Raw genomic sequence first — 12,297 nt, forward strand, 5'->3', positions numbered from 1 at the left:
TAAATAACAGAGCCTCAAATGAGCATTTCCGCTGACAGAATCTGACATATGCTTGCTCATGCCTCCATCAGTGATGCAGGTGTGCTTGCACTTGAAGAAGTCTCAATACTTGCTAGACAGGCTTGGTACTTCTTTCCAAAACCAACAGTGCAATTTCACTAGGCAGTGACCTCCTTTTTGGCTTCCTTCTCCACTCGCAGGAGGCACTCCCTCCCCTGCCCACAGAGGCACTTTATTAAGGGGAAATAATCCCCGATAACAAAAAAAACACCTTTGAAGGCAGTTTAGATAGAGGAGGAGAGCTTTAAATAAATCAGCAAATTGCTCAGAAGTAAAGAAAAGCAGCTGTAAAAATAGGGTAATACTGAACCAAACCAATGTCATTGGCAGCAGCTAATGGAGAGTTGGATTTGACCCCCTCATTTTGGGTACACCCGAAGTGATAACTTTTAGAAATTAAAACTACAATTCAGAAAATAATCAAGCAACTTTATAAATATGTTTGTTTCAATTTGTTTTCAATATGATGTATTTGCTTACAAGAATATCAAAATGCTTAAATACTTAAATAAACCAAAACATACAAAGTTCTGTACAGATATGATTAAGTCTGTTTCTCAGAGTACAGCGATCTCTTACATCTTCTTCTGAGAGAAGTTTACAACCTAGAACTTCCAAATTATTTCAGCTGAAAGGAAATAAAAAACCCCAATCCTGCTTGAAAACACACAGCATCGCATGGGCTACATTACCTGCAGCACTGTGATCAGTTAGGTTTACCGCAATGTTCTTTACCAGCAGTTTGAGTTCGTGAGCCCTTGGAGGTTTAGGTGGGCTGGTGCCCTGAGGGAGAAGGCTTATGTTCTGTACGTTCTGTGAAAAGCAAGCAGCACAAGAGGGATCGTGCATAGACAATTACAAATTACTTCGAACTTCTGTCATATCTATATATGTAAGCAGACTTGCGATGGGGTGTTACATGAACAGACAGCCACATGGGAGTTACCACCATCACAAAGCCTTCACTGCCAAAGGCTACACCACTTTAAAGAATGCATTCCAGTTGTTTCTAATCACTGAACCTGAACGGTGTTAAACTTACTAATTTGTGAGTCATGGACATACAAGAAAAACATTAAGCAGGGCACTTCTCAAAAGATTTAGGTAGGAATAAGACTTACCTGAACCTCCTTTATATCTGTAGGCCTTGCACTCAATACTACAGACGGAGAAACTGAGCTAAAGAGGTTCTTCAAAACATCTCTGAGTGTGTCAGGTATTGCACATGTCCCAGCTGTCTGTCCCTAAGAGATATAAAACAATCACGCTTCTCAAAAGTCAGAAAAAAAGAAGTCAAAGCAAAAATTAATTTGGTGTATCTAAACTACCAAAGCTATTGAACAATAACTTTGTCAGAGACAGACATGGTTTCTGTTGCTAACAATATAATGTAACAAAAGATCATGCAAATAATTACTTAAATTTCTATGTTATGCAGTAAAGGGAAACTAGGAATATACTGAAAAAGTCACTCGCCGTTCTGAGGCTAGGAAGCCACAGCAACTAGCCACAAAAACGTAAGCTTCATTAATAGTTTATATGCTATGATGGCATTTTAAGGTTTTCATACTGCTTTGCAACCCACTGAGAGAGCGGAGCAGGTCATCAGATAAGCAGATCGGCACCATTCCACTGATTCAATGGGAGTTATGCCAGCTTGCAACAGCTGATAAGAAGCTAATCCTGTGCTGCACTGAAAAAAAATATTATAGCATCTCTTGGAGGTCTTTAACCTTGCTGAAAAGTGCACTGTCTGGACAGATAGTCACACTGCTCCGGGGGACTGACTCAAATGTCTGTCCATTCAAAAATCTCACGTCAATCTGCATTTAGCACCACTATCTCCGAGGTATCAGAACAGACCACATATTTTGCTTACACACAGAGCTTCACACAGTTAATTGTAAGGTGTACGAAGATTGTGAGCTGCCCCTGCCCTCCCTGTGCTCCTGGATAAGCCTGCTTCCCACGTCATGCTCCTCTCTTCTGCTCAGCTACCTACAGGGAATGGATTTTTAAATAGAGCTATCACAGAAATGGCAGTCTTGATACTCAGCTGCTCTGAAAGGTAGCACAGGAAACGTCTAGGTGAGGTATCTTTTCTAAAGAAAAGACTGAAGTAGGAGACAAAGATCTGATCTAAACAACTGCAGACTCATCCATCCTTTCTCACAAGACGTCACATGAGAGACTATACTACTACAGAACAGGACTTTAAAAGAAAGGGAACTGATTTATAGATGTAGATACAGAATAGCTGGAGGATGTAATAATCACATGAAACAGAAAAAAGGTTCCCTTCTGCGTGCTGCAGTCTGACAGAAACACGCCCACAACCGGCATGCCCTGGCCAACAAACAAGGCCCTGCTGTGAAGACAAGGCACACTGATCATTAGGACACGCCATTTGCACCAGCAGGAGATCAAGTGGGAGACTGAAGGCCTAATCCTGCTAGACTGCCTTGCACAACAAGTCAAAAAGATTAGCAGTAACAGCGCTTTCCTAATTACCGAAGTGTTACAGAAACTTTTTAGGTGTTTCATAAAAATCCCAAGAATGCTGTGTACAAAAATCCTGTTTCACTGCTTTCTTACCTAACTACCCTTTGATGACAGGTTACTACAGTTCAAAACATGCAATGGCATCGATCAGTCCTGTAGAAACTCTTTCTTCACATTGCACTCCCTCAAACAACAGCCAAAGTGATGCATTTCTACAACTTGCAGACAGTACTCTTTTACTTTAAAAAATATTAAAGTAAATTAAGCTTTCAAAAGCCTAGTTTCAGTAATTTCATTATTTATGTAATTCAAATAAGCAGGCAAATCATGGTTAGTTTTCACTGTTCTGGAGGCAATTTCCCTCCCTTGCCCTTAGCTAAACACTGATGAAAAAGGGTGTCAACGTGCAAAATACCAGCCAACTCTCGCTTTGCTAGCAACCTAATCTGATATTTGCTATTCAGTAGTTAACAACAGCAACAATAGTCACTGCACTTCTACTCTTAAGTATTTTCTGGCTTTCCACAGTTTCCAGTTATTTGAAAAGCAGTTTTTAGCCATCCTTACTTGTAAAATAAGGCTCTATCATGTCACCCCCTAGAAGGCAAGCCACAATGGCTTAAACACGAACAAAAAAGTCTCAGGTCAACACATTTTACTTCAGGTTTGACACGTGCTAGTGGAGTACAACCAGCTACTGTGGCCAGACAGGGGCAGACCAGCACTTAAAAGTCACAGCAGCACAACTGCATGCAAGCGCAAGCCCAAGCCCTGCCAGTCAGCCAGGATGCCAACCACTATCCAGGTTTCACCCAGCTATTATCAACGGAATATTATACCACCTTGTCTGACTGATGACAAAGACACTGTATAAATAATCACAAGCAATTAAGGCTCTTTATTCGTACACACAATATTGCTCTCAAAAGAGGAAAATCAAGACACTAAAGCTGACATTTAAGTTTAGGAGCTGAAGCAATTTCCAAGGTGTCCGTGGCTCACAGGCTTTTTTAGCTCTTTCTTTCCTGCCTCCTCTCTTCCTTAAGTGCTAACAGAAACTTCAAAGTGAAAACAAAGCCCTTTATTAAGAATTTCACAGGCTCATTTTAAAAATGTAGGCAAAGACAGAAAGTTATAACTTTGCAACCCTGGACTCAGGCATCTCTCAAAAAGCAGGTTGTGAAGTCCAGTGAAGTCTAGTGACTGTACCAGAGTCATCTGCATTTGCCAGTAAGTACTTAATGACTGTTCAATATGCGGATAAGCAGCATGCCACCTTGATGCGTGAAGGTCAATCACACTGCTACACAAGCACAGTAAAATCTACATCAAAACACACTTCAAAGGACTCGTCTGTCTTTAGCTGTGAGTTGCACACTTTTGGATAAAAAAAATGTGGTAATAAATTTTTACGATTCTAGGTCACTCAGTACAGGTCTTTAGAAGCAGCTCTACTATAAAATAAACATATTTTTCAATGAGGCTGTCAGTTGGAATACTGTCTTCATAATACACAAAAAAGTGCCAAAAAAAATATAACTGTGAAGGGTCAAACGCAGAAGAGAGTCTCAGTCACGAAGAAACTCTTACAGGGGATGTCCCATTAAAAAATCCCAATGAATCAGTGTTTATATACTAAGATAAGGTACAATTCCAAAAGCAACAAGAAAATTTTAGATCATTCATCATTTCCTTAAATATTTGTGTTTCTACAGAGCTGTTTCTGAACTATTGTTGTCAGATTTCAAAATTTATTTAAGTTAAGGAAGGGGCAACTTTGTAACTATTTTGATGGAAATATCATTATAAGCGGGGTTTTTTGTTATTTAGAAGTGATCTGAGAGAAGGTATTTAGGAACAGAGATTTTTCATACTTTTGAATTTGGATGAAAAATGTTTGCCATATCATTTGCCAAACATAGGGTTGACCTATCTTTAAAGCTTCAGTAATCTTGAGAAATGCTCCTAGATTTCAGAGACGTAGAGTTTTGACAGATGAGCCATGAGATTTCACCAAAGAAGCTCAAGACAGCACTGCTGACTGGTAACTGCCCCACACTTCCAGCAAAGGCAGCCAGCAGAAAGGAATGGGCACGTTGCTTCAGCTCTTCCACCCTCACCTGATACCTCAGCTCTAGACACTTCTACTGCCAACCTAAAGCATTACACTGGGTTTTGCACAAGGACGGACACCCATCCTCTCCACCATCGCAACAAATAAAACTTAGTGACTGACCTCCCGCACTACTGGCTGGATTTCAAAGTTGGTTTCATCTGCATTAATGAGGATCCACTCAACTCTGACATCTTCTCCTTTGTCTTTCACGTAGAGTTGAAGCTGTGGATAGGAAAGCAGTTATTGCTACAGTGCTCTGGTGTCCTATAAAGAAATTGTACGTCAAGCCCCATGCTAAGGCTCACCAAAGGAAGAATGATACTAGTTTCTAAGGAAGTAAAGTCAAAGTGACAGTGTAAGAAGGTAGAAGTTACTTAAGCTTTGAGAGTGCATGCCAGTCAAAAACTGCTATCGTTGTTCTATACATTTGAACAGTCTACCCAACATGTTATTCACAGTTCTAAAAAGGCAACTTAATTTATGAATTTACCACTTGCCCCAGAGGGAAACTGTAATATTATTAAATGTTTTACTGGAGTTAATATGAGCCTGTAGGCCTTTTGCAAACAGGAGATTTAGCTCAGCTGCAGGGTGAGACATTACAAAAGGAAGAAGAGAGAGAACACTTAACACTTTACCTGCAAGTGAAGTGGAGACAGTTTCACACTGTAGGACTGACTTTCGGCAGCTGTGGGTGAAGTATGTGAGACGGTGACAACAAATGTGACAGAATCCCCCAAAACAATGCAAGAAATCACCTAAAGAAATGAAAGGGGTGAGAGGAGACAAAGGAAGGAAAAAACAAATTAGTCTTCAGAAGAAATTTTGGTGAAGGCAAGAAAGGATCTGAGATAAGGAAGGACTTTAAGCTGCCAGAACTACGCTAAATTCCATAGGTCAAAGACTTCTAAGCAATTTCATTAACATCTCTACCTCCTTCTGTACATTCACATCTAAAAACCATAGTTCAAGTGCTTGCTTCTGGGCACAGAATTAAATAACTGGTAATTCTGGTACTTCCCAAAATTTCTTTTTCATTGTTATCCAACACAGAAGTCAATGCTCACTTGACAAAGACTCCCTTATGTTTTACATAGCTCTATATTAAAAGCTCAAAGATCACAATTCTGCATCAGAGAGATAAAGTAGTTTGTTGCTCTTCCTCTTCTGCTGCAAACTAACTAACCTACTACAGAATAGGTGAGGTTACCAAACAATATTTGGTTTAGTGGTATCCTACAAATGTAAAACTCCAGCATAACCCTGCTGCTGTAGAAGAGGATTTTGTCTGAGTAATTCCAGTTCCCAGTGGGGTGGGAAGGGACAGACGCCTTTAAAAGCTTATTCAAGTCGTTGACCAGACCAAGAAAGGCTCTGAGAATTGTTGACAAAGCTAAACGCCTGGGACTAATTTAGATGCCAGTTGACTGCAATAAACTTGGTTGAGTACATTCTCTCACTTTTATGAGCAGTAATTTAACTTGTTATCACACTGAATTTACAAGTATTGAATGTTTTTTTCCTCCTTCTCCTCTGCAAACAGTCTGAGGTGCCGTCCAGAATTTCCAGTGTGCAGAAAGCACAAGGTGGCACAAGGAAGCCACAGGTACAGAAATCAGAAATCACTCATTATGCCAGGGAGAGAAGCTCACTTTGCAAACAACTCTGCCTGTTAAAGACAGCTGCTTGTCACTACCTTTGTGGATACTGTCCCCACAGCTCTACTGTTGGAAAGGACAGCTGAGCCCTCCTTAGACTGACTCAGGCAAAGTTAACCAGGTTATTGCCATGCACAGACCAATAACTCGCTGCAAGATTTGTTTGACAGGAACTCTGCACGTATACTATTAAATTACGTTTGCACACTTATTGCTTCACTTATAGGCACTGGAATTGAATCTGCAGGCTTTGAAAATGAATCCAGTGCCTTCCAGAAGATACTTATCAGTTTCTCCTTAAATATATTTCATCTCCCTGGGCTCTATAACATACATTTTAAGAAGCACCAGAGCATTATCAAGGGCTTTAGAGCACGTCCATTGAGGTAGAGACTTAATTACCAAGGAGCAGGGGGAGGAGGTGAGCATGACAAATAAAAATCTCAATCATTCCCACAAGCAACATGATTTGCCTTTTCAGGTTTCTCTTCTGCCAAGTATAGTTTAGAAGCAAACAAAGCAGTTTCCCTCACCTTTCCCCTTCCACAAAGTCTAAATTTCTTCAGAAGTGATTTTTGACCCTTAGTCCCATATAATCAATGGAAACATCTACTATTACGCTATAACAAGATTTTTAAGCATTTTTGATAGCTGACAAGACTGAAGAGCCTAACTGCTTACTGTACTTAACCTGAAATACTAAATGACTCCTTTAATTCATAAGGATGGATTGGCATGGTGGCTCTTTAAAAGACTTCAAAAATGAATATGTTTTTCCTTTTTTTGAAGGCAGAGGAGGGAAAAGGACACGTCTGAAGCAAAAGATGCTGACACCTCCATGTCCCAAATGCAGTGGTTTATCATCCACGCACATTCCATTCACACATGCATAGGAAGTTCAGTGCATTCAGAACAAGTTGGACTTGTTGTACATGCGACGTGGAGCCATTCATCTGGAATTTCTGGACGTCTAAGAGCCAAGGTTGCCAGGTACATAGCTGACTACTACTCAAGAAAAAAAAACGTAGCAAGAGACTTGGTTGATGAGTTCATGTGTCACTTTTTTCTCAATCATGTTTACTTGTAAGTAAACTTTCACCCTTCTTTCTACATCTTGTCAAGAGAAGTTAAATCTATATTTTATATTTGTAGCTTTAGTTTAGGAGCCAAACCCTACTGGTTTGGGCTTTAGTCCCCTTGATTAATTTATTTTCTGCAAAGGACATCTACCAAGTCCTACTCTTCTCCCCGCACTTTTAATAAAACAACCGTGGTCTTCATAGAATCATAGAATAACCAGGTTGGAAGAGACCCACTGGATCATCGAGTCCAACCATTCCTATCAAACACTAAACCATGCCCCTCAGCACCTCGTCCACCCGTGCCTTAAACACCTCCAGGGAAGGTGACTCAACCACCTCCCTGGGCAGCCTCTGCCAGTGCCCAATGACCCTTTCTGTGAAGAATTTTTTCCTAATGTCCAGCCTAAACCTCCCCTGGCGGAGCTTGAGGCCATTCCCTCTTGTCCTGTCCCCTGTCACCTGGGAGAAGAGGCCAGGACCCTCCTCTCCACAACCTCCTTTCAGGTAGTTGTAGAGAGCAATGAGGTCTCCCCTCAGCCTCCTGTTCTCCAGGCTAAATAACCCCAGCTCTCTCAGCCGTTCCTCATAAGGCCTGTTCTCCAGCCCCCTCACCAGCTTTGTTGCTCTTCTCTGGACTCACTCCAGAGCCTCAACATCCTTCTTGTGGTGAGGGGCCCAGAACTGAACACAGGATTCGAGAAGTGGTCTCACCAGTGCCAAGTACAGAGGGAGAATAACCTCCCTGGACCTGCTGGTCACGCCGTTTCTGAGACAAGCCAAGATGCCATTGGCCTTCTTGGCCACCTGGGCACACTGCTGGCTCATGTTCAGTCGCTGTCAACCAACACCCCCAGGTCCCTCTCCTCCAGGCAGCTTTCTAGACAGATTTCTCCTAGTCTGTAGCACTGCATAGGGTTGTTGTGCCCCAAACAGGGCAGAGGTACAGAGGTCTGTTAATTTTTAATCTAATCAGAAAAAGCAGTGTTTCCCCATCTGTTAACGGAAAATAATATGTCTTTGTATCAGGTTAGACCCTTTGTTCTGGGAGCAGGAGGGATTATGGAGTCAGAACACTGAGCTAAGCTGAATTCTGGGCTAGAACTTGAAAAGAAAACAATTCTGCTTTCATCTAAGATGCTGCCACATGTGCTGAGAAGTTGATTAAAGAGACCGCAATTGCCACTTCCCTTTATAAGTGACATTCCTTTAGAAGTGTAGCAGATGACTTTGATAGAACAGAGAAGAGATATGGAGGCTGTTTTCCCTAGAACAGTCACACGAAGAAAAATACTGAAGCTTCCTGTGCTACACTTTTCTTCCTTCATGCCCCCATCTGACCTGCATCCCCAAATTAATTTTCACTGCAGAGATGAAGAGGAGGAGAAAGAAGGGTAAGGCAAAGCATCCCACTCTGGTCAACAGGGGAGAGATAGAGGAAAGATTAGATGTTCACAAGAAAACAGCAGCACCTGGACTGATGGGAAGGGAGTTACTCTTCACCTTTATTTATCTTCCTCAGCTCTCTTTCCCACCCCTCACTATCAGGGACATCCCCAACCATAAAAACTTTCTATTTTGGAGTCTAAAAATCTATCATTTTTATAACAAACTACTCTTTAAAAATTAAGCCCTTAAACCACTGCACAACAGCTGTGGCCGGCTAATTCTGGAATCCCAAAGGAGTCACAACACACCCCTCTTTGGTGTCTAACATTTGGACAAACAAAACCTACTCAAGCTCCGCCAGCGGAGATTTAGGCTGGACATTAGGAAAAAATTTTTCACAGAAAGGGTCATTGGGCACTGGAACAGGCTGCCCAGGGAGGTGGTTGAGTCACCTTCCCTGGAGGTGTTTAAGGCACGGGTGGACGAGGTGCTAAGGGGCATGGTTTAGTGTTTGATAGGAATGGTTGGACTCAATGATCCAGTGGGTCTCTTCCAACTTGGTGATTCTATGATAAATCAGCAGAAATAATGTGAGGTGAAGTAGCAGCACAAAGCAACCAGGACCCTTCTTCCAGCAGGACCAAGAAGTTTATTCCCTCCAGCACCTCCGTAATTCTACTCAAGTGGGCAAACTTGTGCTACTAAAGCCCTTCTCCCCCCTCTTTGTCCTCCCTCTCTGTATCTTGACTTTTTCCCTTTGCAGTTCCTCTGGACAGAGCTGCAAAATTTCAGTTTCTTTCCTTCCTGAAGAAGCGGCAGAAGCTGCTTCATCTCAAGGAGCACTCAAGTGCCTCTGCTCCTCACATGTGGTGTCCTCACGTCTTGAGGTGCCAGTTTTGGCACTGGCATGCTACCAATATGTGCATTATACGTGGCCTTTTCATTACTCCTCCATCCTCCTTCTAGGTTCCCTCCCAGGGCCAAAAGAGGATGAAGGGCCATGACTTCACGGGGAAGTTCTGACACTGCTGCTGGGGAAGGTCATCTTCAGCTTCCCCAGGCCCTGACCACATCACCTGCACATGGGGCATTGCAGGCCTTGATTGCTTTATTTTCTGGAAGGAGATCAGTTTTACTGCATTTGGTACTTATTTCCAGAAAGAGCAGGTTACTCAGTGTTACTCAGTAGTATGTAACACAAACTTTAACATTTTCACAAGAAAATGAGCATGCACCATGACACAGCCACACAGTGAAAACTGCTTTGATCTCAACTGCAGAGACCAGTTCACCACCAGATTTAGGACCTCCACCGTTTCCCATGTTTGGTTTTGAGTACTACTCTGGGAAGGAGAAGGCTCTTTTTTTGGTGCAAAAAAACTTATCTTGTCTATGGCCACACAGGCAGTTTGCGTGCTCATCTTAAAACCTCACCATCAGAAAATTCTCTGATCAGAAACTTCTGCCTTTTCACAGTCATAACACTCAGCGTTTCAGAAGAATTACACCACCTTCCTTGGTTACCAGAGCCTATACATTGACTTCTGGAGGTGGCTTCTGTAGCTTCTTGGGCATTCCATCTTTATCCAAGCAGTTTACCAAGCAACACAGACAAATTAAAGGAGAGACGATAAACATAACATCCAACCTAGGCACAGCTAGGGGAGAATTTTTAGAAGCCTATACCAAAGTGAGTTTGCCTGCAACTCTAATGAGACAACCTCCTACCAGTTTTCCAAAAAGATGGTAAACACCAGGGTGAAGGCAGGGTGAGTGATGGAATGAGTGCAGGAGAGAGAGCATCACCATGTCAGCAACAAAAACAAAGCAGAAACTGATAAAACAAGTGAATTTATCCATTCCTTTGAGACTGACAGACCTACAGATCCGAAACAGTGGAAAAAAGGGCAGGGAGGAATAAAACAAACAAGCAAGGATTGCAAGAAGTCAGGACAGGAAGGATTTTCAGTCTGCCTATGAAGTAAAGTGAATACCAAATGGTGAGAGGACGGGAAGCAGTACTGCTGTTTAAGAAAGGGCAAAATATATAAATACCAGAAATAGACTTGCTAGTTTTGCCTCAATGACACGCAAGTCTTTACAAGCAGTTTGGGAGACAGCCTGTCTGAAGACATGGAGACAAATGGAAGACAGTAAAAAGCAGGAAAAAAAAAAAAGCAGTTTGTTCTACAGTAGCTTGGAGAGAGATTCAGTTGTGGAGACATAAGCACATCACGCCATCAGGGTGCCAAGGCATCCCTGACCCCTGTGCCAGGCTAGTAGATGTGGCACAAGCCCACAGGAGACACACAGACATCTGCAGTAACAGCTGGACGACAGGCAGGCGACTTGACAATGCCAAAACCAGCATTATCTGCACTGAAGCATATAAATCCCCACGCCAACGTCTTCCTTTGACAAGACACTCAGATCTTCCGTAGGTTATATTGTCTTGTCTATTTCAGTAGGGTCATCCCACCGATAATTAAGCTTGTAGTCCATCATTTCCATGTTAAAGTGAACAGGGATGTGTCTGAAAGTGAGAGGATTGTACAGTAAATAGGGAGCTGGAAGCAAGTTACAGAGCAGCCTGTCAGGCAGCAACCCTATTGTATTGTTAATGTCCAAAATCCCTCAGGAGAAATCTGAAAGAAAGCCTGATGCTAAGTAAAGCAAGCTGGGAAGCTGCAATATAGAGGAAGATTAGGACATCACACAGAAAAGCCAAAAACCCTTGAAGACTTAAAGAGAAATGCAATTCAAAATATAGAGCACGTGAGTACAGAAAACTAACAAATACTGTTGCTACAAAGGACAGCTTATCACTGGGAGAGAACTCCAAAGGAAGAGAGATCTGGATGCATCAAGTCCATCACAGAGTGAAGCAGCCAAGGGAGGAGGAGACTGAAAGCCCAAAATGCATCAAGAAAGTAGTTTCAGAAACACAAAGAAGCAGTAATCTCCTTGCATGGTGAGACCTCACCCGTACTGCTCTATGTGTGTCACTTCAGCCATCACATTCAAGAAAATGCATCTAACTGGAGCTGCTGCAGAGAATGAGTGCATGAGTGACTTGTGAGGTGGGATAACATGATGAAAGGAGACTTAAGTAACAATTTGTTTAGCCAAGGTAAACAAAGGCTGGAAGAAAATATAATTCCTTTATGATGCATTTACTGACAGCAAACACCATGGAAGAAAAGTAAATACATTAAACATACAAGATTCTATTAGCACAGAAAGCAAACAAACAAAAAAAAAAAGAAGAAAAATAGGAAAAAAGCTGCATGGGCCATGATTCCACTTAGGCCTGTGAAAAAAAAACCCAGGCATTAAAGCAGCAAAGCTCCAGGGCAGCTTTTCAATCAAAACAGGGAGTTAAAGGACAACAGGGACTACACGTGACCATCAGGACAGTTCACCCCACCAAAAATAATCAGAAATAAACACACGTACATAACTAAGAGTGAGGTCTGGTTTAGTACGACAAGAA

At 42.0% G+C, this 12,297-nt stretch overlaps 1 protein-coding gene across 3 annotated transcripts in view; it reads right to left on the minus strand.

Moving 5' to 3' along the window:
* C2CD2 (C2 calcium dependent domain containing 2) overlaps window positions 1-12,297 on the minus strand; it is a 45,625-nt gene that overhangs the window by 24,638 nt on the left and 8,690 nt on the right. For all 3 annotated transcript variants that reach the window (XM_069872293.1, XM_069872283.1, XM_069872302.1), the window contains exons 3-6: window positions 5,317-5,436; window positions 4,799-4,900; window positions 1,182-1,304; window positions 753-873 (exon numbers count right to left, since the gene is read on the minus strand). In XM_069872293.1, the coding sequence (XP_069728394.1) occupies window positions 753-873; window positions 1,182-1,304; window positions 4,799-4,900; window positions 5,317-5,436 (466 nt within the window). The remainder of the gene's footprint in view (window positions 1-752; window positions 874-1,181; window positions 1,305-4,798; window positions 4,901-5,316; window positions 5,437-12,297) is intronic.

The sequence above is a fragment of the Phaenicophaeus curvirostris genome, chromosome 1, assembly GCF_032191515.1.
Source record: "Phaenicophaeus curvirostris isolate KB17595 chromosome 1, BPBGC_Pcur_1.0, whole genome shotgun sequence".
Classification (NCBI taxonomy): domain Eukaryota; kingdom Metazoa; phylum Chordata; class Aves; order Cuculiformes; family Cuculidae; genus Phaenicophaeus; species Phaenicophaeus curvirostris.